This window comes from Oreochromis aureus, linkage group 16, assembly GCF_013358895.1.
Source record: "Oreochromis aureus strain Israel breed Guangdong linkage group 16, ZZ_aureus, whole genome shotgun sequence".
NCBI classification, from domain to species: domain Eukaryota; kingdom Metazoa; phylum Chordata; class Actinopteri; order Cichliformes; family Cichlidae; genus Oreochromis; species Oreochromis aureus.
In genome coordinates, this window is record NC_052957.1 from 5,326,049 (window position 1) to 5,351,602 (window position 25,554).

The 25,554-nt window shown below is 41.2% G+C and overlaps 2 protein-coding genes across 9 annotated transcripts in view; both read left to right on the forward strand.

Moving 5' to 3' along the window:
- The window catches only part of col18a1a (collagen type XVIII alpha 1 chain a), an 82,328-nt gene extending 75,569 nt beyond the window's left edge, over nucleotides 1-6,759 (forward strand). For all 5 annotated transcript variants that reach the window (XM_031757373.2, XM_031757370.2, XM_039600217.1 and 2 more), the window contains 8 exons: nucleotides 54-207; nucleotides 403-467; nucleotides 3,733-3,861; nucleotides 4,014-4,046; nucleotides 4,129-4,449; nucleotides 4,767-4,964; nucleotides 5,111-5,226; nucleotides 5,338-6,759. In XM_031757373.2, coding sequence (XP_031613233.1) covers nucleotides 54-207; nucleotides 403-467; nucleotides 3,733-3,861; nucleotides 4,014-4,046; nucleotides 4,129-4,449; nucleotides 4,767-4,964; nucleotides 5,111-5,226; nucleotides 5,338-5,551 — 1,230 coding nt within the window. In that variant the 3' untranslated portion in view covers nucleotides 5,552-6,759. The remainder of the gene's footprint in view (nucleotides 1-53; nucleotides 208-402; nucleotides 468-3,732; nucleotides 3,862-4,013; nucleotides 4,047-4,128; nucleotides 4,450-4,766; nucleotides 4,965-5,110; nucleotides 5,227-5,337) is intronic.
- Nucleotides 6,760-18,285: 11,526 nt separating this feature from the next.
- Nucleotides 18,286-25,554, forward strand: part of pcbp3 (poly(rC) binding protein 3) — an 84,487-nt gene continuing 77,218 nt past the window's right edge. For all 4 annotated transcript variants that reach the window (XM_031757405.2, XM_031757406.2, XM_031757403.2 and 1 more), the window contains exon 1: nucleotides 18,286-18,567. The gene's annotated coding sequence lies outside the window, so the exon portion shown is untranslated. The remainder of the gene's footprint in view (nucleotides 18,568-25,554) is intronic.

Here is a 25,554-nt window from a genome sequence, read left to right on the forward strand (position 1 = left end):
CCCCGATCTAGATGTGATATTCCAGAAATTTCTGATTTTCTTTTCCGCATTAGGGTCCAAAGGGAGATTCTATAATTGGGCCACCTGGACCATCTGGACCAACAGGGCCACCAGGAATTGGTTATGATGGTCGTCCAGGTCCTCCAGGACCACCTGGACCTCCTGGACCCCCGGGGTCCCTTTCAGGATCATATCGTCCCAATTATTGTAAGTGCCTTTTTCCACTAAAAAACAAAACAAAACACTTCTTTATTGGGGAAAAAAAACAATACAGATTTACAGGTTAAAACCTGTAAACCTGTATTGTTTACAGGTAGCCACATCTTAATCTTACTGAATGCACTTTACTGGTTGAATACTGGAGATAAATTGCACTTCTGTTTCTATTTTTTTATATTTAAGCTGTCAGTATCCCTGGTCCTGCTGGTCCTCCTGGCCCACCTGGAGCTCCTGGACTATCCTCTGGAGTGAGTGCTATCACTGAAATTTATTCATGGCTCCATCACAAGATTCTGAATTCACAAAACTAATTCATCTGTAGAATGGCAGATTTTGATTTATTGTTTGTATCCACCCATCGATTCATTCATCCATCCATCTTCTTCCGCTTATCCAAGGGCTGAGTCGCGGGGGAAGCAGAGAAGCCCAGACCTCCCTCTCCCTAACCACCTCCTCCAGCTTGTCTGGGGGAACACTGAGGCCAGGCCAACCATGAGATATAATCTCTCCAGCATGTCCTGGGTCTGCCTACCTCCTGGTGGGACATACCCGGAACACCTCACTCAGGAGGTGTTCAGGAGACTTTTATCCTTGTTAGATGCCTGAACCAGCTCGACTGGCTCCTTTAGATGTGAAGGAGTAGTGGGTCTACTCTGAGCCCCCTCCCACATCCTCCACTTCAGCCGCAGCACCAATCCATCTTACACTCCCCTCTTCATTCGTGAAAAAGAAAAGGATCCCGAGATACTTAAACTCCCCCACTTGGGGGGGGGGGGGGTAATTCATCCCTGAGCAGGAGTGGGTGCTTAACCCTCTTCCAGCTGAGGATAGGGATGGGTATTGATAAGATTTTCACGATTCCGATTCCATTTTCGATTCTGTTTAATGATTCGATTCATTATTGATTCTCCTATCAATTCTTTTTAAAAAAGGAGAACACTAAGGTCGATTAGCTTAGAACTTTGTTTTATATCTTCTCTTTGAACAAGATAGAAATTTAGGAGTAACATGGCCTTACAAACCCAACAGTGAGATCTTAAGAGATCCACAGCCTACGGCTCTTCAATGGGGTGTCACAGGGTCCCCAGGAAAAAAAATTGTAAATGGCCTGTATTTATATAGCGCTTTACTAGTCCCTAAGGACCCCAAACCGCTTTACACATCCAGTCATCCACCCATTCACACACACATTCACACACTGGTGATGGCAAGCTACGTTGTAGCCACAGCCACCCTGGGGCGCACTGACAGAGGCGAGGCTGCCGGACACTGGCGCCACTGGGCCCTCTGACCACCACCAGTAGGCAACGGGTGAAGTGTCTTGCCCAAGGACACAACGACCGAGACTGTCCAAGCCGGGGATCGAACCGGCAACCTTCCGATTACAAGGCGAACTCCCAACTCTTGAGCCACGATCGCAAATGTAAATGTAACATAATAAAATAAATATTCTTCTGTAGCAATAACAAAGTATAACATAAAGTATTCTGTAGCAATTACACAAGAATATCCAGTAATGTCCCTGCCTACAATTAAACACATTCACTTACCGAAAATCGGGGGCATCTGCTGTGGCAAATGGGTGCAAGCCTTTGACCACAAACTTAGTCACTGCTCGGTGACATTCGTCTATCCTGGCCTGAAAGGAGACGCTACCGGTAGACTGCAGCGAGAACTGCCAGCATCTGAGCCAGCCAGACTCTGTCTGTCTCTCTCATCATGGTCACCTAAATGCACAGTAATAGCAGGTTTTGTAATAAGGCAGATCGCGCTAACATAACATGCACTGTTAGTTGATTATTTACCTGCCGTATTAACAGGAGAGGACGTGCAAACGTTACCGCTGCTGCTGGGTTGAGATTCACGAGTCCGGAGCGGAATTAAAAACACGACATTCATTTAAGGTTATCGCGTGTTTTGTGAGCAAATGCTTTTGCATTTTTGTAGTGTTTCCTCCTTTAAATGAAATATCTACTTTGCAAGTATTGCAAGTTGCCCTGTTGTCATTCGTTCTCGTAAAGTATAACCAAACTTTTGAGCGTTTGAGCCGCTTAGGCGCCCTGTTTCCTGCCAGGTAAATGACGCTCCGCAACGTGGTGACGTCATTCGGGGCAACTGGAATCGATAAGGGAATCGTTTGCAAAAATGGCAAACGATTCCAATTAACTGAAACAGTGGGAACCGGTTCTCAACAAGAACCGGGTTTCGATACTGCGATACTGCGAGCTGGTGGCTACCACCTGATGAAGCAGAACCAAATCATCTGCAAAAAGCAGAGACGAGATTCTGAGATGGCCCAGATAGACGCCTTCCGCCACTTTGGTAGGCCTAGAAATTCTGTTCATAAAAATTATAACCAGAATCAGTGACAAAGGGCAGCCCTGGCAGAGTCCATCACCCAACGGGAACAAGTCAGACTTATTGCTGGGATGAATACCACATTGTTTCTCCTGTATCTGAGGTTCACTAATGGATGGACTCTCCTTTCCCGCACCCTGGCATAGACTTTCCCGAGAAGGCTGAGGAGTGTGATCCCCCATAACTGGAGAACACCTTCCGGTCCCCTTTCTTAAAGATGGGAAACACCACCCCAGCCTGCCAATCCAAAGGTACCGCCCCTGATCTCCACACAACATTGTAGAGGTGTGTCAACCAAGACAGCCCTGCCACATCTAGAATCTCATCCACCTCCAGGACCCTACCACTAAGGAGTTGTTTAACTGCCTCAGTGACTTCACCCCTGGTGATGGGCGAGTCGTCTCCCTCGTCCCCAGACTCTGCTCCTCTACAGAAGACGTGTCAGTGGGATTAAGGAGGTCTTTGAAGAATTCCTTCCACTGCCCAGGAATATCTTCAGTTGAAGTCAGCAGCACTGTACCTGCACTATATACGGTGCAGTTAGAGCACTGCTTTCCCCTTCTGAGTTGTCTGATGGTTTAGCAGAATCTCGGAGCCAGTCCTAAAGTTTTTTTCCATGGCCTCTCTGAACTCCTCCCCCCAGTTTTTGCTTCAGCCACTGCCCAAGCCGCGTTCCGCTTCGCCTGTCGTTACCTATTGGCTGCCTCCGAAGTCCCACAGGCTAACTAACCCAGATAGGCTTAGTCAGGCCTTCAGCCTGATGGTTAACTTGACTTCCGGTGTCCACCATCTGGTTCAGGGGTTACCACCAACACAACAGCCACCAACCACTTCGGCCACAGCTCAGTGCAGCAGCTTCAGCACTGGAGGTGCTGAACATGGTCCATTCGGAATCAATGTCCTGAGTGTCCCTCGGAATGCTGTCAAAGCTCTGCCTAAGTCGTCTGTTGACGTGAGCCCAACTATATCTAGCCAGTACCTCTCAACCTCAAGCACTAGCACTTGCTAGTTTTAGTAGAGATCAGTCTGCCACGGTCTCTGGCCCTGGCTGCCCGCCAGCACGCACTGTACTGTTTGTAATTTTTCTTAAATATATCTGCCTGATGTTTGGTGGTCTTTTTGTGTGTGTGTGTGTGTGTGTGTGTGTGTGTGCAGGTGACTGTTTTGAGATCATATGACACAATGATTGCTACGGCCAGACGTCAGGAAGAGGGCAGCCTCATCTACATCATAGACAGAGCAGATCTTTATTTGAGAGTACGCGATGGAGTGCGGCAAGTCATGGTACAGTTATCTACTTTTCAGTGCAGTGCTTGGAATTTGATAAAATCAGACTTTAAAACCAGTTTACACCATTAATAATGTATCACTAGTTTATAACATACGAAAAAAGTTAATGTAAAGCGACACTAAATAGTTGATTCCTCTCCCCTCAGCTTGGAGAGTACAATCCTTTCTTCAGAGAGCTGGTAAGTTTCAGAGAACTATAAAATAAAATAAAATATTGTAACGTTCATATGACTTAATTATTTCTTCCATTTTCACACAAAGGAGAATGAGGTGGCAGAAGTCCAACCTCCACCTGTGATTCTATACCCAGAGTCCCAGGACCAATCCCAAAACAACGGAGCAGGCCATTACTCTGAGGGTTTCACCTTGATAAAACCCATTGAACCTCCAGCACCCACACCCGCCGACCCTCGATACTTTCCAAAGTATGAGCCCAGATTCCCAGACCAGACACACACGGGTCATACCGATGGAAGATTTGCCACCCAGCAGACAGAAAGCAGATTCCCTGTCACTCCTCAACGACAACCCGTCCCCCCTGTGCTGGAGCCTGCTGGCCGTTTTGACGTACATGGATCAGGAGTGAGTAAAGTGGATACTTAAAAGCTCAAAATATAATAAATATAAATTTACCTTATATGGGGATGAAAACTAGAAAAACAAAACAATATTATGTAGAATGGGAATGTTGTGACAATATTATCTGATAAAGGATTCTAGCTGCCACTTCCATAGGCTGTGGAACCCAGACCAGGAGACATTACGTTACTTGGACACTGATATAAACCATTAATCATGTAAAGCCCTGACCTTTGTAAAACATCCTAAATTGTTCCACAGTTTAAGTAAAATGAAAATTTGTGTGATTTTCTTCTTGTGAATCTGTCTGTCTTTATCAGCTCCACCTCATCGCCTTGAACAGCCCTCACACCGGTAACATGCGAGGGATTCGTGGGGCAGACTTCCTGTGCTTCCAGCAGGCTCGCGCTATCGGCCTGAAGGGAACATTTAGAGCCTTCCTGTCCTCTAAGCTTCAAGACCTCTACACCATCGTCCGCAGGTCGGACAGGGACAGCATCCCCATAGTAAACCTCAAGGTAAGACCCAACATTACAACAAGGACAGCTTCATGACTGACACCACCTTTCTGAAAAACTGAATAAAGTCAGTGTTAGTAAAAACATCACTAGTATTTGCAAAGAACAATTCATATACTAAATGTTAATTTTCTTTTTTCTTGCAGAACCAAGTGTTGTTTAGCAGTTGGGACTCTCTCTTTGGTGACAATGTCAGCACAATGAGGGAAAACGTACCGATCTACTCCTTTGATGGTAGAGACATCCTCAGGGATAGCGCTTGGTGAGTCTTTGTATCCAAAAAACGAAAACATATTTAACACCAAGATGCAGTTGTTAACCAGCCTTTGTTTCTTTTGCTGATTTGCAATCTTTTGTTCTTAATCACCTCCAGGCCTGAAAAAATGGTCTGGCACGGATCAAGCAAGAAAGGCCACCGGCAAACAGACCAGTACTGCGAAACGTGGCGGATTGGCGACCACGCTGTGACTGGTCTGGCATCATCACTACATAGCGGCCACCTCTTGCAGCAAACCCCTAGCAGCTGCTCCAGCTCCTACATCGTCCTTTGCATTGAGAACGCCTTCACATCACCCTCCAAAAAATAATTATGTCCATTCTTCTGCTTTTTAAATTTTTTTTTAATTTTAATAATTCTGGGCCCTAGCTAAACATCCATTTTACATCCAAGCAGACATGTTTTGTTCTTAATACCCTGATAACACAGCTTGTGAACACGTGGCATCCAATGAACTGGCCCAGCGGCACTTCGCCCGGCAGGGAGACTTTGCATTGTCTGCTCCTCCCCTCCATACACGCCAAAGAGATGGGTCAAACAGAGGGGTGTTGGTCCCTTTTCTCGGGGGCATTGGCACATATTTTCTTCAAGGGGCAGAACAACAGCAGAGAACCTAAAAGCCTTCTCAAATTTTAGCCCTTTTTAAAAATCTGTATATTACATGTTTTTAATTTGTGCTTTTTTATGTTATCAGTGTTTTACCTTTTGTTAAAAAAAATGCTATATCCATTTTTTTTCTCCATATCATAGGTATTGATGATTTTCACATTTTTTTTTTTTTTTCTTCCGAATTCTTGTTTGGAATTGTGGGTTGTGATGGGGTACAGCAAACTTTCAAGGACTATCTTAATTTGAAATAAGATAATAGATATTTATTTTTAAATGAAGTATAAAAAATGGAAAATTAAAAAATGCTAAATACCCTCATTTATAATCTATAAAATATGGAACATTTAAAAAAAATCTTCTGTAAAGAGCCTGTGCCTTATTACACACACGGAAAAGCTTTACACAATAAGCTCATATACTTCTTTTGTATTCGTTCTGCTGATAGCCGAGCATTAGAACAGTTTTTGCCCAGGTGCACTCAGATGCAGGTTTTTCACACTAAAGTTTAAACCGTCACGACACTCCTTTTTTGAATAATCATGTACCCAGAGGGCAAGATTCTTTCTCACAGAAATTGAGCCTGATGATTCTAAAGTGATTATATCCCCCTTTTCGTCTTTCCACCTTATAAAATCCTATCTGCGATTAAGCTGGAAATGATTAGCTTGCTGCTAATCTTTGTTGGAGTGATTGCTGTCTCAGGAAGTGGAAAACCAGAATAATGAAAACTTTTTTTTTGGCCTTGTCTTAAATTGCAGAGAGTAACGGCATTAATGCTACCGCTGTCTGCAACAAACCTGTGGATATCCGTGTTTTTTGTTGTTTTTTTTTGGTTTTGTTTTATTATTATAACTGTGCTGTACTGTTTCTCCCAGGCACTGAATTAAAGTCTTTTTTTTCAACCAGTAATGTGATGTATTGTACACAAATCTGTACACCGTGTTGGATTCTTCTCCGGAAGATAGAGCCATGACCTTGAGCCCTCAACATTAGTTTGTCCTGCTTAAAGGGATGCCTTGACATTAATACAAATCAGTTTATCCAGCAACAATTAGATACCCTTCTAACACTTTGATCATACGCCATCTATTAACAATTTGAAAATTTTAAGAGAAATATTTTATTTAACTAAAATATGACTCTAGAATTGGTAATTTTATACTCCTGTATCAGAAGTAGAAAACATCCCATTTCCCTGACCAGAAGTTAGGATCACAAGGGGGCTTAAGCCTATCCCAGCTGTCATAGGGTAAGAGGCATGCTACACTCTGGACAGGTCCATAATAGGGAAACACAAAATGTCCAGTGAGCAGCAGTTCTTCAAAAAAGAAAATGCATTGTTGATGTGTAGACTGTCAGTAACTCAAATAACCAACGTATGCAGAAGAGCATCTCTGGACACAGAACAGGTTAAACCTTGAAGCACATGGGCTACATCAGTAGAAGACCACACAAAGTACCATTCCCAGCAGTTAAAAATAGGAAACTGAGGTATCAGCTTGTACACACTCACCCAATGGAACAACAGAAGACTGGAAAAATGTGGCCTGGCCTGATGAGTCTTAATTTCTGCTCCGACATTTGGATGGTAGGGTCAGAATTTGGAGTAACCATCACTGAAGAAAAACTAAATAAATTCTTCCTTAGTTAAACTGTTCAGGGTGCTGCTGGTGGTGTGATAGTATGGATGCTACCTTTGCTGCACATTTTGGGCCCTTAGTACCCTAACTGAGTATTATACCACAGCATACTTTAGTATTGTTGCTGACTATTTCCATCCCTTTATGGCCAGAATGTCCCTAACTTCTGATGTCATGTCCCAAAACACCAATCATCTCAAACTGGTTTCTTGAACAGCTTCTTCTTTGTACTCAAATGGCCTCCATAGTCACTAGATCTCAATATGATAGAGTACCTTTGGGATGTGATGAAAAGGAAGATTCACATCAAGGATGTGTAGCTGACAAATCTGCTGGAACTGTGTGATGTTGTCATGTCAGTATGGACTAAAATCTGTGCCTTGAAAATTAAGGCAGTTCTGAAGGTAACAAGCTATACTTAACAAAGTGGCTAGTGTGGGTGTACTGCAATACTAAGACTAATACTAATACCACAGACTGCTCTTAACCAGCTCGAGCACTGGTACAAACTTGCTTCAGCATGACAAGCCTGACTTGTTTCCAAATGAAACTGCCAGTCAATCATGGAGACATTGGTTGTAGTTTTAGGAGAAAGGGAGATTTTAAAGGACTAAAGTAGGTCACCAGTCATTTGTGATGGCTTATGAAATTCTCTTAAAGCTCTTCCTCAAAGTTAGGAGGTGTTAAAGATAATATTTGATTAAGAAGATTATTCAAATTATTCAGAGTTGACCTAAATTGGTAGTTACTTTAAAATGAGAAGCTAAAGGTAAAATACCTACAAACCTAGATCACGTGGCATGGCAAAAGTAAAAGATTCGGCTAAAAAGATGGACAGCATGTCTTCCCACTGGTGTGTACAGGTCATCTCTGGGACCGATAGGTTAGGGATTAATTCTCTTTTAAAGTGCCTTTGACAAAAGCACTGGCTTAGAACTAGAGCTCTCCTGCCTGGGACCACAAAGATTTCCAAAAGTAAGCTACTACATTTTATGCTGTCAAAGTCACGCACCAAATTTCAAGAAATAGTTATTTGCCAAAATCTTTCTTTACATGTCATGATAGAAACCTGCAGTGAAGATGGTGGGTTTGCCTCAAACATATGCCTCCTGGAAATCCTACAACAACGTGTTTAATGAGCTTAACAGACTCAGATAACACCTCTGAACTCTTCAAAGCGCTATACCCAGGGCTGGACTGGTAACCTGGCATACTGGACATTGGGCCAATGCACTTTTGAGCTGATGGGTCAATTGAACGGCCACCACACACTAGCCGTGCAAGTGATGGCAACAGGCCATTTGCTCATTTTCATTATTGACACTGTGTTGCCCAATCAAATCTCCTAACATGTTAGCTGCCGGGGCTGCTACTTCACCATCTACAGTAGTACCACCGACAATTAGTAACAAGCCCTTTATGGTCACTCACTCGCAGTCACAGGAGGCGTCTGTTGCTAGCTCTGGCTGTGGAGAACTGCAGTCCCAACAGAGTGAGGAAGAGAGACAGAAATTCATGTTGTAAGAAAATAGATGGAGGAACATAATTAGGAAGGGAGAGACTCAACGATTCAGGTAAAATGAATGGTTACTTTGACCATGAGCCACATTCCAATAGCTTCTATTTGTCACATGTTGCAGTGCAGTACAACTAAGAACTAACCCAACTAACCTAACAACATTACAGTAATCATATACATACATACATGCATGCACGCACACACACACGCACAAGCGCACACACACACACACACACACACACACACACACACACACACACACACACACACACACACACAGCCTGATAAGGATAATCAGAAGCTAGCTGGCCTTTCCTGGAAGTTACATGAAACACAATAGATAGATGGATGGATGACTTTTACACACTCCTCTATCATGACATGTCCCTACTCTTCCAAGTATAAAACAGTAACATTTGCCTAACATAAAGATGGTGCTAGATCAAAAGTCAGAATAACTCTGATATATGGTTGGTAATATATGAAACAAATGTAATAATGAAATAAAATACCATCCTGCAAAGCTTTTTTTAAAGATAACAGGAAAACACAGGGGAATGTGTGTGTTAAGTAAAAGAAATTTTCCAAATGACTGAAAGCATCATTTCAACAACCAAATCTGAAACAGAACATAACCAGCATATACAAACCACTGATTCAAGAAAGAAATGCTCACACAAATGTGTTTGATGGTCAGAACCCAATTTGAGATTTTTAAATTACAAAAACTTAAGTAGCAATCATACATAAAATGTGCCCTGAATATATAATAAACAAAGAGGTTGCTATAAAAGAAAAATGACAAAACTTATAGCCCTTAAAGAAGGGGTGGGGGAACTCCAGGCCTCAAGGGCCGGTGTCCTGCAGGTTTTAGATATCACCCTGGGTCTACACACCTGAATCAAATGATCAGTTCATTACCAGGTCTCTGGAGAACTTCAAGACATGTTAATTTAGTCATTTAAATCAGCTGTGTTGGATCAAGAACACATCTAAAACCTGCAAGACATCGACCCTTGAGGCCTGGAGTTCCCCCACCCCTGCCTTAAACCAACTACCGACAACTAAACTAACAATTAACTCAAAGACCTACACTTAATTAAAGAAAGAAGCTATGCATCATTTATTGAACTACTGCAGGCGTTGGGCTCAGTTCTCTGAGCTCATCACTATGTACTTTAGCAACACTTGGGTACCAGCTTCATTTTCAGACTGATAAATGTATTATAGTGAATCACTTCCTGTGGTGATTCACACTAAACAAGACAGTTTTTTGGACAGACAGGCCAGTGTGCATTGCACAAACTTTGGGGTCAGTTTCTGTCAAGTTTAATATTTTTCTAAACTCTCACAGAAGTCGGGATTAAATAGTAGGAGCTGGAAGGCATCATCTGTCACAGCGTGTCACTGAAGAATCAAGGCCCAAACTTATCCATTCGCCCACCCTATAATAAGATGTTAGGGATATCCTAAAAATAATCAGTAAATGCAGCAACTTCCCACTCAACTCCATCAAATCTTAAGCATTGAAGCTTTAAGAGTGCTATAAGGCTTATATTAATTGACTGGGGGGGCTCAGTGTCACAGCAGTGTCCCCAGATGAAAGAAAAATAAACTAGCATCATAACTCCTGTCCACAATGTCCTTGACAGAGTAAATCTTGAGGAAAAAACCCCACATAACTCACAGAGTGGCGTATTATTGAAGTCTAAGTAAGGTTAGAGTGGGAGGGGGTGGTTAGGATGTAATAACCCACAGCTGCAATGTGCTATCGCACTAGCTGCCTGAGGACAGCTATATTTAGTGGGCACTAAGTAATAAGTAAGTACAGTGAAATGATCCAGCAACGGTAATGATACAACAAGGTGACAACCAGATATTGGGGGACTTAATTACATCGGCGGAGGAAGCGAAAAGCCGCAGTTGTCAGATCTCTGGGTGGTGTTTATTCATTGGCGGTGACTCACTGTCACTTTAACCCAAATCTAACAATATCTAAACAGCGCGGTGCCATAGCCACTTAGTTTCTTCCAGTGTGTTCTCAGAGAAGAGATGGCTTCGTTTGGTGTGGTAACAACCTCAGCGGCACACAAGAAATAAATATGTATAAAAAGACTATTGTACTTATAAACTATCAGTAAAGGTCTTTGACTTTTCTTTTATTAGTTTTAATGCATTCTAGATCAACATATTTAAAGGGTAATAAGGAGATGTGGCATTACATTTGTGTTGCATCTCAGTACTTAAAGCTTTCTGTGCGGCTTTCGCATCTCACTGACATTTAGATAGATAATGAGTAACACTCTTCCTGTCTTTAAATCCCCTTGTGAATCTTCTGGCATTTAAGTCCATTTTTTTTTTCATCCTGTCTTTAAATATTTGATGAGGATGATGTTATCTCCAGTTGATATTCCTGGCATTGTGGAGATGAAGGCTTTGACCACATCATCATACCTTTGCTGTCTTTTACACTGATCCAGGTATGTTGCTCTGATGACTTTTGTCACTAGGAAGTATAGTTCAGCATCAAAGTAAGGCCCATCAATCAATCAGTCTCAACGGCCTGCGTGTTTTTTAAGCAAAGCGGATTGATATGTCATATGGCCTTATACTGACTTTCTATTAGTGATTGCCTTTATTGAGTTGATGCAATTTAATTAATGCAATCTGTGCCCGTGCTCTTGCTTTAATGCATTTTTTATGTTTTCCTTTTTCTTTCCTCTAAATGAAAATGTTGCTTGGCAGCAGCGAGGGAAGAGAAGACTTTGGCTCGTGCCAAAACTCTCAGCCAAACTGTAGCAGCTCACGGATAATATAATTACTCTTTGTTAATGTCCGAAGAACCGTAAAGCTTTTCAGACTTCTCCTTTAAATAAACGATGGTGTAGCTACTATAGATAAAAATAAACATTTTGCTCGGTTTATCAAGCTTCCAATTTTGCACTTCCGTGATAGCATAATTTAGAATTCACCCAGGTCAGGTCTGCAGCGCCGTGTTCACTGCTACCACGCCAACCTCACACAGCTCACTGCTCATGGTCGTCAGTGCAGCTGGGTACATATTCGATGTGACATCTCTTTCCATCTTCTAATGAATTTTTTATGTCTCTTCCTCTCACGCTCTCTCACACACACACACACACACACACACACACACACACACACACACACACACACACACACTCAGAGACAGACGGGCTTCGTTTCAGGCCTATTCTGAAGAACTATGCCACTGTAAATGACAATGTTGCCTTTGTCCATAACCCTTCTGCTCTGTCACTGCTATAGATTTCAGTATGGTTCCAAACTGATTGTATTTGTTCAGAGACACTCATGCATACATGAGATCCTTTACAGGATGTGCTGTTAACAGGCACAGTCGTGGTCATGAAAGGAGTGGAAAAAAACCCAGTCAATGGGATAAATAACCGAAGTTATTTTTTCAGATACGCACTTATGCATTTACATCCAAGCCTAAAGGCCATTTCACAAGCAAAAGGCCAACATAGATGATTATCATTATTACTATTTTAAGAAAGTCCATCCCTTTTTGAATTCATTTCAGAGAAAGGCAAACTCTGGGGTTTCATTCACCAGTAAACTGAGCGTGTGATGTCATGTTTTTGCTGTGCACATATAAACAAACTATAATGCACTTGTGAGTGCATTGACAGCCCCCACTGATTTTCAGTGCTCCTGGAAACCTGCAGCCCCTAGACATGCATAGAGTCTGACCCTGGCAATGCCCTTATCTAGCATTTTCTCTAATTCTCCAAAGAGCTGTGGATCATTTTTTATAAAGTAAGTCACTGACTCGTCTCATCCAAATATAGTTCCATTAATCTTACAAAACAGTAATCGTACCAGGTTGACCCCAGTGACAGTTCGGTGACCTATCCGAGTATAATTAAATGCTTTGCAGAAACACTATTAAAGGCATAGTGATAAATTTGTCAACTAATTACAGTTGAAAGGGTTATTCAGGTAACTGAGTCATTCAGATTTGCTGCTCTTCTTTACATGTCCTCCAAAACCCTCTGAAGGACATGCATAATCTAAAACCAAGTGAAAAGCTAACGAAATAACCACTGGGAAATTGTCTGTCCAAATCAGTTTCCCACAAACAGGTTTTGTTTTGTTTTAATAAATGAAAGAATGACACAATCTCCAATCAATCAATTAACTAGTGGCATCCATCTTCTCCTGCTTATTCAACTCAGGGTCGCCAGTCTATTCCAAGGATACCAGAGAAAGACATACAACAATTCACACTCATATTATCACCTATGGGAAATTCAATCAGCTGTAAACCTCACCCCACAGAAATGGTGTGGAGTCATGCTCTTATTTTTGAAAGTTCAGTCACTGCTGACCACCAGCTCCAACCCTACCCTCCTCAGGTTTCTCTACCATGTGACTAGATTATTTCTGTGGAGATCCTCCACACCATTTAGCTGTCTCTCCAGTGTGCTTCACGTCCTGTGGACATAATCCAACTCCAGTGAGCTGAACAAGGACCAGGTAACTAGTACCTAAGACGTTCAGCCTGACTGCAAAAATAAGAAGCAGCTGGTTCTCCCCTAACCATCCATGGCTCTCTGGCTAGGTTAGTATTGCAGTGATCCAAAATATCATGCAGCAGTCTCACCAGTCACTCACACCACAGTCAGACAGACTCTAAATCCACTGGGTTGGACTGAAGTTGGTAATAGTAGTACTTCTCGTTATCTGGAGATGCACTGCATAGGCAAGTATAACCAGAGTGTGCATACCTTCTGTTTGCCTGTATACTGTGTGTACACCATGCCACTACAAGTAGAACACAAAGCACTGGGGAATACTGAATGTGTGGAAAAGGTCAACAAACATATAATAACTTTTTAAGACCATAAAATAGAATCAATGTGTCCAGGTCACGTTCTAAATCAATGAGAACTTCTTAAAGTGATGCATGTGTATTCCTCCAAGATCAGGAGCAATATGTTTGCATACCTTTTTTCTTGCAGAGCTGGATAGGATGCAAACACATTTTCCAGGATGTCATGTTACAGCCAAAGATCAGTGATTGCGAGCCATTTGAATAATGCTTCTTTATAGAGGTATTAATGAGTTAAAAATCTGACATTTAGTGTCTGCTCTTCTCTTTCCTTTAGTGTGTGGCATCATCATACTGAGAGCTAAAGAGCTCTGTAAGGCCTTCAGAAAAAAGGTTGAGAGTATCCAAGAGCTTGCCAAGGGATTTAAATAGATTTCCAAATTTATCTACAAGTGGTGTAAAACTCAGAATGGTCCATGATGACCCCTTTCCTCAGGAGAAAAAGAGACAAAATCAGCCTTGGAGCACGACATTTGCTACAAATGCAAAAGTGTTGATCTCAAAATTCTAAAAAAGAAAAATACTTGATTTATCAAATCATGTGTTGAAAAATGAATGAAAGAACAGTGAGGTGAAGGTCATGATTAACCAAATAACACTTTTTTACATGACGCATTTTAACATTTGGAAAAACCACAAAGACAAGCCCAGGCATATAAGTGAGTTACATTCCAGAGGATCAAGACATAACTTTTATATAAGAAATGCAACACAAAAAGGAACGACTAAAACAGAGGAGGAAAAGAAAATTCAGCCACGTAAGAATCGATTAAAAACAATGCTTCAGTAATTATTGAGCTATCCCTCACAGGAACCATCCCTGAAGGTGAAACTGAGCACCATGGTGGTTCTCCACAGGGGTGGATCGTTGCACAGGAAGCAGACTGGGGGCTGGTGATTGGTGAACAGCTTCAGTCATGCTCACAGAGCTGAGGAAAATTAGATAAAGGTACCAAAAACCCAAAGCATGAAAAGACTTGTGTGCACTAAAATGGCTTGTCTGAATCTTGTTGGCCTTTTCCAAACACGAACAAGTCGCTGGCACTTTCGTGAAAGATCAGTGCACTCACTGCGCTCACCAGCTGCCTAATCCTGGAGTACGGCAAGCTCAGGTGGTATTATTTCTAACAATCAGTGTGCCTTTAATAATCATGCTTTGTTCATTGTTCATTCAGCGAACTTCCATCTTCCAAGCACGACAGCTTACAGGATGAAATTTTCCAATGGAAAAAAGGTGCAACTTTTCTTGACTTTTCTTCTCATGAGGAATTATTATCTCTTTGTAAAATTGCAAAAGGCACAAAACACATTGCAAACATCGGTATTAACACCACTAAGTCCCCATTTCCCACGGTTAGAAAGAAGAAAATGCAAAACTCACTTCACACCTGACAAAATATCAGCTTGAACTGAATTTGATCAAAATGTCATGTGTGTTTAAATTACAATTATTTAAAATAGCAGCAATAATGTAAAAGAATACTACACAATAGAAAAATGCAACTTGTTCTTTGCCATATCTGACTGCACTTTCTTTCATGGCACTTTGATCACAGAACCCTTCAAACACTTAGCCGCTCTAACACTCAGAACATGGTGGGTAAACTGGCCCGAAGCATGTCTAATTTATCAACTTTATCTGGTCGCACCTGTTTTTGAACAATTATGCTAATTGGACTGAGAGTGTGTTTTGTAAATATATTTGTAATTCACCTTCTCCCAGAGGGGAATATGCATGCACAAGGTCAGGGTACCATCTAAAAATACATACACATTGCAACATATAAGATCACTGATTAATTCTACGCATGGAAACCTAGGGTAAACCGTGCCCCAGGCATTAATGTGCTTTGGAAAGGAGATACAAAGACAGCAACGGTTGGTAACTGTAAATAAGGCGTGAACCAAAGCCAGCTTTTCAGGAGAACAAATGGAAATCAACTTCTGGTTTGCGGCTGCTTCTCTGCCTCGGGGACTGGGCAGCTTTGACCTATAAATAACAAAAATATGAAGACAATTTTTTTTCTACTAAAGGCTACTCTGATGTGGATCTTTAAACAGTATGCAAATAATTTCCACCAGGAACAACACCAAAAGAAGAAAAGGGAGTATATGAGATAGACTGGAATCTTACTTAAAATGCGGCTGAAGGAATTTTACAGGAGGAGCAGTCAGATCTTCAGCAGTTTCACCAAATTTCTCCATATTAAAGAAAAGTTGAATCATACAGCTCAAGCACAACTTTCTTCCAGAAGGATTTTGCCTGAGATCTTGTGGTATGACCTAAAAAGAACCACTGAATCAAGACATCCCAAAAATACTGATGAAGAGAAACCTTTTTTTCTTTTCTTGAGGAATGGTCCAAATTACCATCTCATTGTTGTGCAAGTCTCATAAAGAGGTTCTCTGAGTTGAGTTCTGCAATTTCAGTTCAGTGTGATGGAAATAATCAGTAATTCCATATATATGTATGAAAACTGGTTTATCCACCATGCTCTCAGCCACTGGTTCGTGAGGACACTTTATAAACCTCTAGCAAAGCATTTGTGCTCATCGTGTTGTTTTGGAATCAAATATGATGAAAGACAAGACAGCCAATGAGAATATTATAGATACACTTATTTTCTGACTAATTATCACCAGAAATTACTAGAGCCCAACCAATATAGGACTTTTAAGACCTATAACGATATTTGGTGATTTAAAAATCTAATTTTCCAATATTTCAGCATTTTTCCTAACATTTTTTATGTGTAGTTATTTATTTATGTGCTTACGCTCCACCCGACTCCGTTCTGACCAACTAGTTGTTGCGTTTGTGGCTACTACACAATGTCAACACTTCATGGCTGAAGGGTGTTTCTCCCATCTCTTCTTTACCTTTACATTTTTCATTTACCAACTCTTCTAAAAGCTGATACAGATAAATATTCAAACAGCTAATATCAGCTCATAATATCAGCCTGTGGATCTAAAATTTACTAAAGGAACATTTATTCAAAACGGGAGATTGTGATTGAGGCCAATGTAAGTATTTTGGCAACCAAAGAATTTGCCTCCTGCTGGCCATGAGAAAGAATGCAGGTTCACTTTTCAGACCCAGTAGCTATGCTGATCTTTTATGGTATTTATGGGTTTATTTATCACTATTCATGTTTGTATTTCATGTATCATCCCTATGTTTTTTTCTTTTGTGCTAGAAAGTCGTGGGCTGTTTGTCATGACTGGCATGCACACGTTTGGTAACTGGAAACGTTTAAATGGTGCGAGTGTGATTTAAGGCGTCTGTCTGATCAACTGCCGGTCTCTCCACTTTATACACACTTCTTATCCAATGAATGCTGGGATAGACTCTAGCCCCCAGAACAGCAGTTAAGAAAATGGGAGTATCATTTTCCTTGAGGAATGTTCTTTTTTCAAAAGGATATCAGGGTATTGTTAATTGTGAACCAAGTGAGGAAAGTGCTGGCTTTCATAGCGCCGTTTCAAACCCTGCATCCTCCACAGCTGGCGGCCCTTGAGAATTCTTTAAAAAAAAAAAATCTACTTTTCAGCAAGTCATCAAACTGTGCTGACTAAAAGAACAACCACTTTTCTGTTTTTTTGATGTAATAGTATAACTGGTGTTTCCTTTGTTTCTGGAATTGGTGATGTGCCTCTCATTCCTCAACCTGACCGCTCACCATTGATCATTTATTATGCTCTGTGCCTGCCGGAGCCATCGATTGAACGGGAGGAAATAAAATAAGACTTGTGTAAGTGAGGTATGGTCCTCAGTGAGCGTGAGAGCAAAGGTGCCTGATGAAATTTCACACTCGGTCCTTATTCTCCGCTCATAGTTGACGAGACTGTAGGAGATGTTCAGCATAAAAGGTACAGAGCGTGACACATGACAATTCATAAGGTTTGCATGTGACAGCCTATGAATATAAACATATAAGTGCGTATGCTTTTTTTTTTTTTTTTTTTTTTTTACCGTGAACGAGTAATTGTCAAACTCCAGTGAACTAGAACCTCTTTCTTTTTTACTGTCAAGCAGCAGTGGTATGGTGCTGGGATGATTGGCCCAGAATCTAATCACTCTAATGTCTGTGGCAGCCCTAAATCACACTCTGTGGCAGGAGTGTGACGCCTGTTCTGTCCTTCAGAAGGGAAGCCTGTCATGACTCCTTCCATATTGTAATTATTCCAACTGGATATGAGCTATTGCACTTATTGGCTGGGGTAAGGCACCGGCTGCCTCCGCTTTCATTGGCTGGCTGGACACCTCTCTGCCACCTCCCATTGGCTGCCTGGAGGAGAGTGGGAGGGGAGCTCACCCCATCCTCCCCCTGTGGCAGAGCTTGTAAATGTAAAGACTCTTTCTCTGTCTATTATCTGAGTGACTCGGGCTTTTGGAGTCTGCCTCCGAGCGCGTGTGTGTGTTTGTGTGTGTGTGTATGTTGGAAGGAGAAAAGAGATAAAGAGAGAGAGAGAAAGGGAGGGAGAGGCAAGCGGCGTTTATTCTCCCCCCTTTAGCCTCCCCGTTTCCCTGCTCCCTGTCACTCCATCCTTCCTCCCCTCTCCTGGACCACCCTCCAGCCCCGCTTTGAGCCGGACCGAGACCCCCTACCACCCAGACCACCCCGGGACCCTTTGACTCTCCTCACTTCTCCGTCCCACCAGCCACAACCTCTGAGCAGGTAAGAGTCTGCTTCTCTCAGTCTGCACTGAGCTGGAAAAAGTACTTGCTGCTCTCTCCTCTTCTTCTTTTTCTTCTTCACTCACTTAAAGCACCTCTAAAACTGCCGCTCTTTTCTGTTCTCTTCTCACCTGTTTCTGTCTTCTTTGCCTTATCTATACGCATATTACAAGTTTTCCCTGCAGCACTTTTTTATCCTTAGAAAAGTGACACAGAGATGCTATCAGTGAGGTCACCATATTTTTCTTCTTGCACTGATATTCTGCTTTGATAACAACTTCCTCCTCCTTCTCTACCCTGCAATCGCTGCATCTCCTCCCCTTTTGTCTTTTGCAATCTCATACCCTCCAGCTTTAACCACGTGCAAATTCACTGAGAAGTCTTTTCTTTTTTTCTTTTATTTTGAAGTCTGCCCCGGAGCACAAATTGACAAGGACAGCATGCTGTATTTTGGTAGCGGAAAAGGCATCTCTAATTGATTTCTGAAAAGTGTTTATGTTAGTTGGTGATGGCTATTTATAGCTGCTGACGTGCAAGGCACACATGCTTTCACTAGGCCACTTCCTAGCAGAACACGGGTCCGTCCGCTGGCTCCAGAACACATGACATTGCACAAAGTGTAATGACTTTACAAGGCAGCGACTTGCTTGATTGAATCAAGCAATCTTTCCACCCAGAGAAGTCCAATATTAACATGGCCCATAAAGCATTCCTGGCAACAGCAGAGGAGGAGAAAAAACTGCTTAGTTCTTGAGCCGCACATCCTGTACTACACCAGGAAGGGGAAGTGGAGTGTGTATATGTCTGTCTGTGTGTGTGTGTGTGTGTGTGTGTGTGTGTGTGTGTGTGTGTGTGTATTTGTGACTGAGACAGAGATACAGCTAAAGTGCTTTAGACATCAATACTGCCAGCCAAGAGATTTCAAAGCCACTCAATCATTTCTGAAAACTGGACCTTACGACAATATCAGCTGCCGCTTCCCATGTGGGGTTTTGAGGGTGGTTTTTGAGGTGCAGGTAGAAAACATAATACTAATTTAACTTATGTTTTCACTCCACTGAAAAACCTCCTCTTATATGCAGAGTTACAGGTGTGAAGAGCTGAAGCAATTTTCATTATCAATCTCTCTGCTAAATGCAACACGGCAATTAAAAATGCCCGTTTCTTACACACCACTTTCACCTTTGCTTAGTTTATTTAGATGTTCAGTTTAGTCTCCTGATAAGCTTCACATTTTCCTATGTGAGAAGTTAAAAACTCCATCATTTGCATGCATATTCACATTATATTTCCATAATGCAATCATACTAAGCCTGCCTCTGACTTTTAACTTAAAAAGAACTCGTTGTGTCTTGCAGACGGTTTGACCTTTCTCTCCGTGATAATCATTTTCTAATTTAGACAAAAAGAGCATCTGTGACAAAGCCTTCTGGGAGCGTCAGTTGTCCCAATAGGGCCGCCTCAGGGGAGAGCAGCATCGTTAGTCACAAACAAGAACAGAAAGAAAACACAGAAATCTGTAACTGTAAGCAGTACTTTGATTTGGCATCTTTACGGTGTTTTTGACTACAAATATGTCAGTGTAGAGAGGATTTATGATGCTGCCGACTGCATTCTCATACTCATTTCTTCAAGTGTCAGGCTGTTAGTTTATTAGGAAGTGTAAATTAAGAATGAAGGAACGTATTGGTGTTTGTTTGCACCGGTGCACAACAGAAGCTCAGCTGGCTGTGGCCAAGATGCTGACTCTCTTCTGTCTTTCATTAATCCAAACAATTAATTTTTATTCAGTAATGAAATCTTAGGCTTAATAATGTTGTAGAGCTACTATGGTGAAAGTTCTAATCAATAAGTGTAATCTTGATTAACTCAATTAGGCCTTAACTTGATAAACATCCATTTATTAAACTTAAAATGTGTCTTTTATATGGGGGCATTCCTAAAGACATTATCGGGGAAGCTACGGTGGGGGCACATGGTCATCCAGTAGCGAGTTGGGACCAGGCTAGCGGGTGTTTTTGACCTCGCAAGGGCAAACTGCTGCCCCGCATCCTCTATTGTGGGACATCTCCAGGTGGCAATGACAGAGGCAATTATGGGCTCAGGTAGCTACAGATTCATACGCCCAAGGATACCTGCACCATACCAAAAGGCCACGCTGACAATCAACCAATACCTCAGTTGAGCACCATAAAGTGGAGTTGATGGCAGACCCTTGCAGGTGCAGACTTTAATGCTTCCACAGGGTCACCTACAGACGCTACCTGACGTCTGTTAGATGAATCCCATTGACGAAAGGTTCTCTTTTATATCAAGATAAAGAAAATTCTAAGTGAGTTTGGGGTTTTAGAGAGACTTAAAAAACAGACCACTGTAAAGGAAAGGGGTGCAAAACCAGCAAAAGATTATAGCAGCAAAAAAAAAAAAAGAAAAAGTGATTTATTGTTTTCCAAATCGTTGACAGACAATTAATTGAAAGACACAAGAGGATGCAAGGGACATGGTGACAGGGAGGCTGTGGTGACTGCTCGTCTGAAAAAAAGACGACGGCCTAAACGGAAATTAAACAAAATGGCAAAAGTTGGAATAAAAGATGTAGGTCTAACCACGAAACGCCATCTTTGTGAATGCACCGTTTTCATCAAATACTCAGTTGCATTTAATGAATCACAACTTATGTTCATGAATTCAGACAATAATTCTACTGTAAGTAAAAAACATACACCTCAAAGCAAACCTAAAAGGACTATAGGCACATGAAATAAAAGCAGCCTTGTTTTCCTTCTTATGGACGCAGCTCTCTCATGAGCCCAGGAGCTCCCGTGCAGCTATATTTAATGCACTTACTGCGCTCTTGCACCGTAAGCTCTCATAAGAATGCATATGCAACATCCCTTGAAGAATGAGATATTTATGAGCCCCTGTGATGTGTTTGCACACGCCTGCTTGCGCACTTGCGTGGCTTTATAAGCCACCACTTTATGCTTAAGCTGAGCTGCGTGTAGTTAATGCAGACAACGAGTGTGGCTCACCGTGTCACGGCAGTTTTACACCTTCACTTCACAGAATGCCACAGCTGTCAGTTTAGGGCAGTAGGTGTTTGTGGAAGTTTGATTTGAGCAAAACACACAAATGAAGTGCTGAAAGAGTAGTAAATGAAATCTGAACAGGCAGGAATTGTTTTTACAAAATAAAGACTGATTAAAGCTGAGCAGAGATCTATTAAAGGGGTGCAAAATGTGTTTATAGAGCCTGTTCATTTCCCCTAATTTTCCAATTCTAATAACTGCACTGGAAAAAGATGCATCACATGTATCCAGTACTTCCTCCTATGTAAAGCCAATGCAATGCAAGCAGCTGGCCCTTTGTGGCTTGGCCCTTTTGAGCCATTCCGGATCTCCCACTGGCCTGGCCCAGTGCACAGTGTGGTGGGAGCTGCCTGTGTGGGGACTGGCTCAGTGTGAAAAAGACCTGTGATACTCATTGGATGCTGTCATGCAGTAAAGGAGAGCAAACGGACACGAACAAAAGGCCTGACAAAGAATTCCTGTCTTTACACTGTTGATTTCTTCCCTTTGAGCTAATAAATGATAAACTAACTGAGGACTAGTGTATATATTTCCATACTAAAGATTGATTACAGCATATGAATAACATGGAAAGTCATTTTTACTTCATCTTTGCTTTTCAAGTGGCATTTTGTCCCCCCTCCCAAACCCTGAACCCTCCCTTTTTGTGGATGTGATTTAACACCATAAAATGACAGCATTAAGGATTAAAATGTGTACACATGTGGCATGCTGTTTACATTCAATCACCTAATAGCATAAAGATTAAGGTCTTGTGCTGTAAACTACACTTTCAGGATAAATCCACACTATAATGAAAAAACTAAACAAAAACAGAAAAATCATCAGGGTTCTTGTTTGTTCGTTTGTTTTTTTTAAATGAAGCATTCTGTAAATAATAAATTCAATGTGTGGGTAAATTAATAAAACTGGGGAAAAAATCCTTTAAAAAACATCATACAGAAAATTCCTAGAAAATCGCAGAATTTCTTCTAGCAGTGGAGGGAACCTAGGTGTTTGTGGAGTGATGACACAGAAAAATAAAATAAAATAAAATAAAATAAAATAAAATAAAATAAAAATTTAAAATCGCTGCAGGTATAACGCCATGTCCATACTCTGCAAATGGTATTTGGCATACATATAAATACAAGTGTGTCTTTAAATTTTTCTCTTGCCAATACAAACCTGATGTGTACTTTTAGTTCTCCCAAATCAACTGTCAAACTGGTACATATACCAAATGAGATGACCTACAATAAAAAAGCCTAAAGCTGCTCATCTTTAGCAAAAATGATCATGATATTTAACAGGAGTGCTCATTAACTTTAAGAACAGGCTGCATTTACTGTATATGTTCTTTTAACAATGGATTTCCTGGAACCATGATTTCCTGCAACTGTGACTCAACAGTCAATCAATCAATCAGTGCAGACTGAACTAAGCGTGACACAGGCTGGTGGGAGTGATTTTGGACTTTTAGGAATGGGTACTGTTGTAAAAGGAATGGGGGTGTCGGTTAGATAGAAGACACAAGGAAAGAATCATGAAACAATTTGTGGCAGTTATTTCAATTATCTTGTTTTCATAATTGAAGGAACCCAAAATTTCATTTGAAAAAAGGTTAATTTTCCATGTATTATACAAACCAACTGACTCCAAGTACAGCAGACGAGGTTCATTTGGTTTGAGCAACAGTAATGAAAATGAAATTAAAATGTGCTTCATTACTACAGTCACACTATTAGACAAACCAAACCAATCATCTAGTCACCTGTGTTGCATGCTTACAGGAAAAAAAAACATTTTGTAATGAACAACTAATAGTCTTGGTGTCACAAACATTTAAAGCCACTGTGCATCAATGCCACTCACATGAGCAGGACAGAAAATTTTAAAACCATTTTCCATACTGTACCATTAACCAATACACCTTTAATTTTGGGTGTACACTCCATAATTAAAGGGCGTTGCACAAACTCTGTGATACTTAGTGAAGCTGCTAGATGGCTAACCGCAGCTAGCTTGCTTGCTTCTTTGCCAACGTTGCCATTTGCAAAATACTGAAATCAGTTCTTTATTGATATCAGTGATTAGTGGAATACATTTCTAAGCTACCATTCATCACGGTTGATGATGTTGGGAGCGATAAAAAGCGATTGAGGCAGTCAGGATTGACAATAAATGTCATATTATTTGGACTTCACATGGAACTCAAACAGCCTCTTCGAGGCAGCTGTGCTTAGGCATGCCATGCCTAATGTCAATATGCCACATGTTTTAAGATACATTACATTCTTTTCAGACATCAGCACTAAAAATTAGTAAAACACCTTCAACCACATTAAAAAGACCCTTGCAGTTAATTCAAATTAGCAGTTGGTCAGATGCTATTAAATATAGCCATACCAAAACATGAAAATATATATATTTTTCCATTCTAGCTCAAGTCAGTGGTTGAGAGCATCGAGCAGTACAGCAACCAATGGGCATTTAGAGAAATTATACCCTGGGTAGTTAATAAAACACTTGCATAGGAAACTGTGCAAACAAACCAGTGGGCACTCCTGAGGCCACTGTCTGTTTTTTTACATTTCACTCCTGCCTTTAGACCAGTTGATTTCTAAGCATTTCTCTGTCACTGAGCTGGGCCATAAACTTAAACAATCTATCAGGTGTCATAATTCAAAGCAATGGATGGGTGTGAGGGACTGCTGAAATTGAACATGGCATCTCTTAAAAGTTGAAGCTATTGGAGAGAATTATGATCTGTGAAACCCGAGGGCCGTTCTGTCTCCGCGCAAAAGCCACTGGCTGATGTAATTTAAGCTAGTGAAGGTTTTTGAGATCAATCAGGGAGGATGGAGAGTAGGGAGGGGGCGAAATGGAAGAGGCTGCTGAGGGTTAAGAAGCAAAAGGTGAGGCAGGAACAGAGCTTTAGCCTTCCCCGCTGCTTTCCTTGCATCGCTATGGGTGGTGAAGTATGGTCATAAATAGGCAGCCCCTCTGCCCCGTGTACTATTTTTATACTCGCTAATACGGGCAGTGGTGAAGTGACAAGAAAATATTATTGTTGGCTTGGAGTAAAGCGAACTGTAGTGATTAAAGAGCTATGCACAAACCCAGGGTGGAGGGTTGTGTCAGAATTAGCCTTGTGCTCCTCTGTTTTTAGGGTTTTTTTTAATTAGATTAGAGCTCCACTGTGTTCATTTATTACTGTGTCTGACATGTGTTGAAAGGTCCATTTTATGCTTTGAATATGAGTGCAGTTACTCATTACTTTTCTATTTAAAAGAACAAGCATTTCTATGCAGATTCATTGTTGTCTCAGTTAAAACAACAGCAAAGCTGTGACAGCTTCAAATGAATTAAATATTCCAATTGCTCATGGGAACACTGATATTAAGATTTCTCACAGGAAATTAAAAGAGAAAGTGACCTAAAAGAAAGAAGCACAATGGAATATAAGATTGATAGAGTTTGAGTAGTGCTAAAGAAGAAATTGAGTGTCCACCAATTTTCCTGTAATTCCATCCATGTCATACCAGTATCAGCTGCTTTCACCATTTCAACATCGACAGTTTACACCTGCTGATGCAGTCACATACTGTGACCCAGATTGTGACAGAGGAACACTGTGCATACCTTATTGGTGTCTCTCACATGTAACAATCAATTATTCAGAGGACTTTTTTAAATCCACACACCCACCCACTGACTCAGAATTTCCAACCACTCCTGCCCCACCCTGCAGAGAGTCATCCACCCCATGACAACAGCCCAAAACCGGCGCTATTAATTTTATCTTTGACCTCTAAAATTCACCTGACTGCTATATGGTATGCACCTAGTCATTGTGTGTGAATTTAATTAAGCTACTATTTATTCATCCACTATTATTATTATTATTGTTATTATTA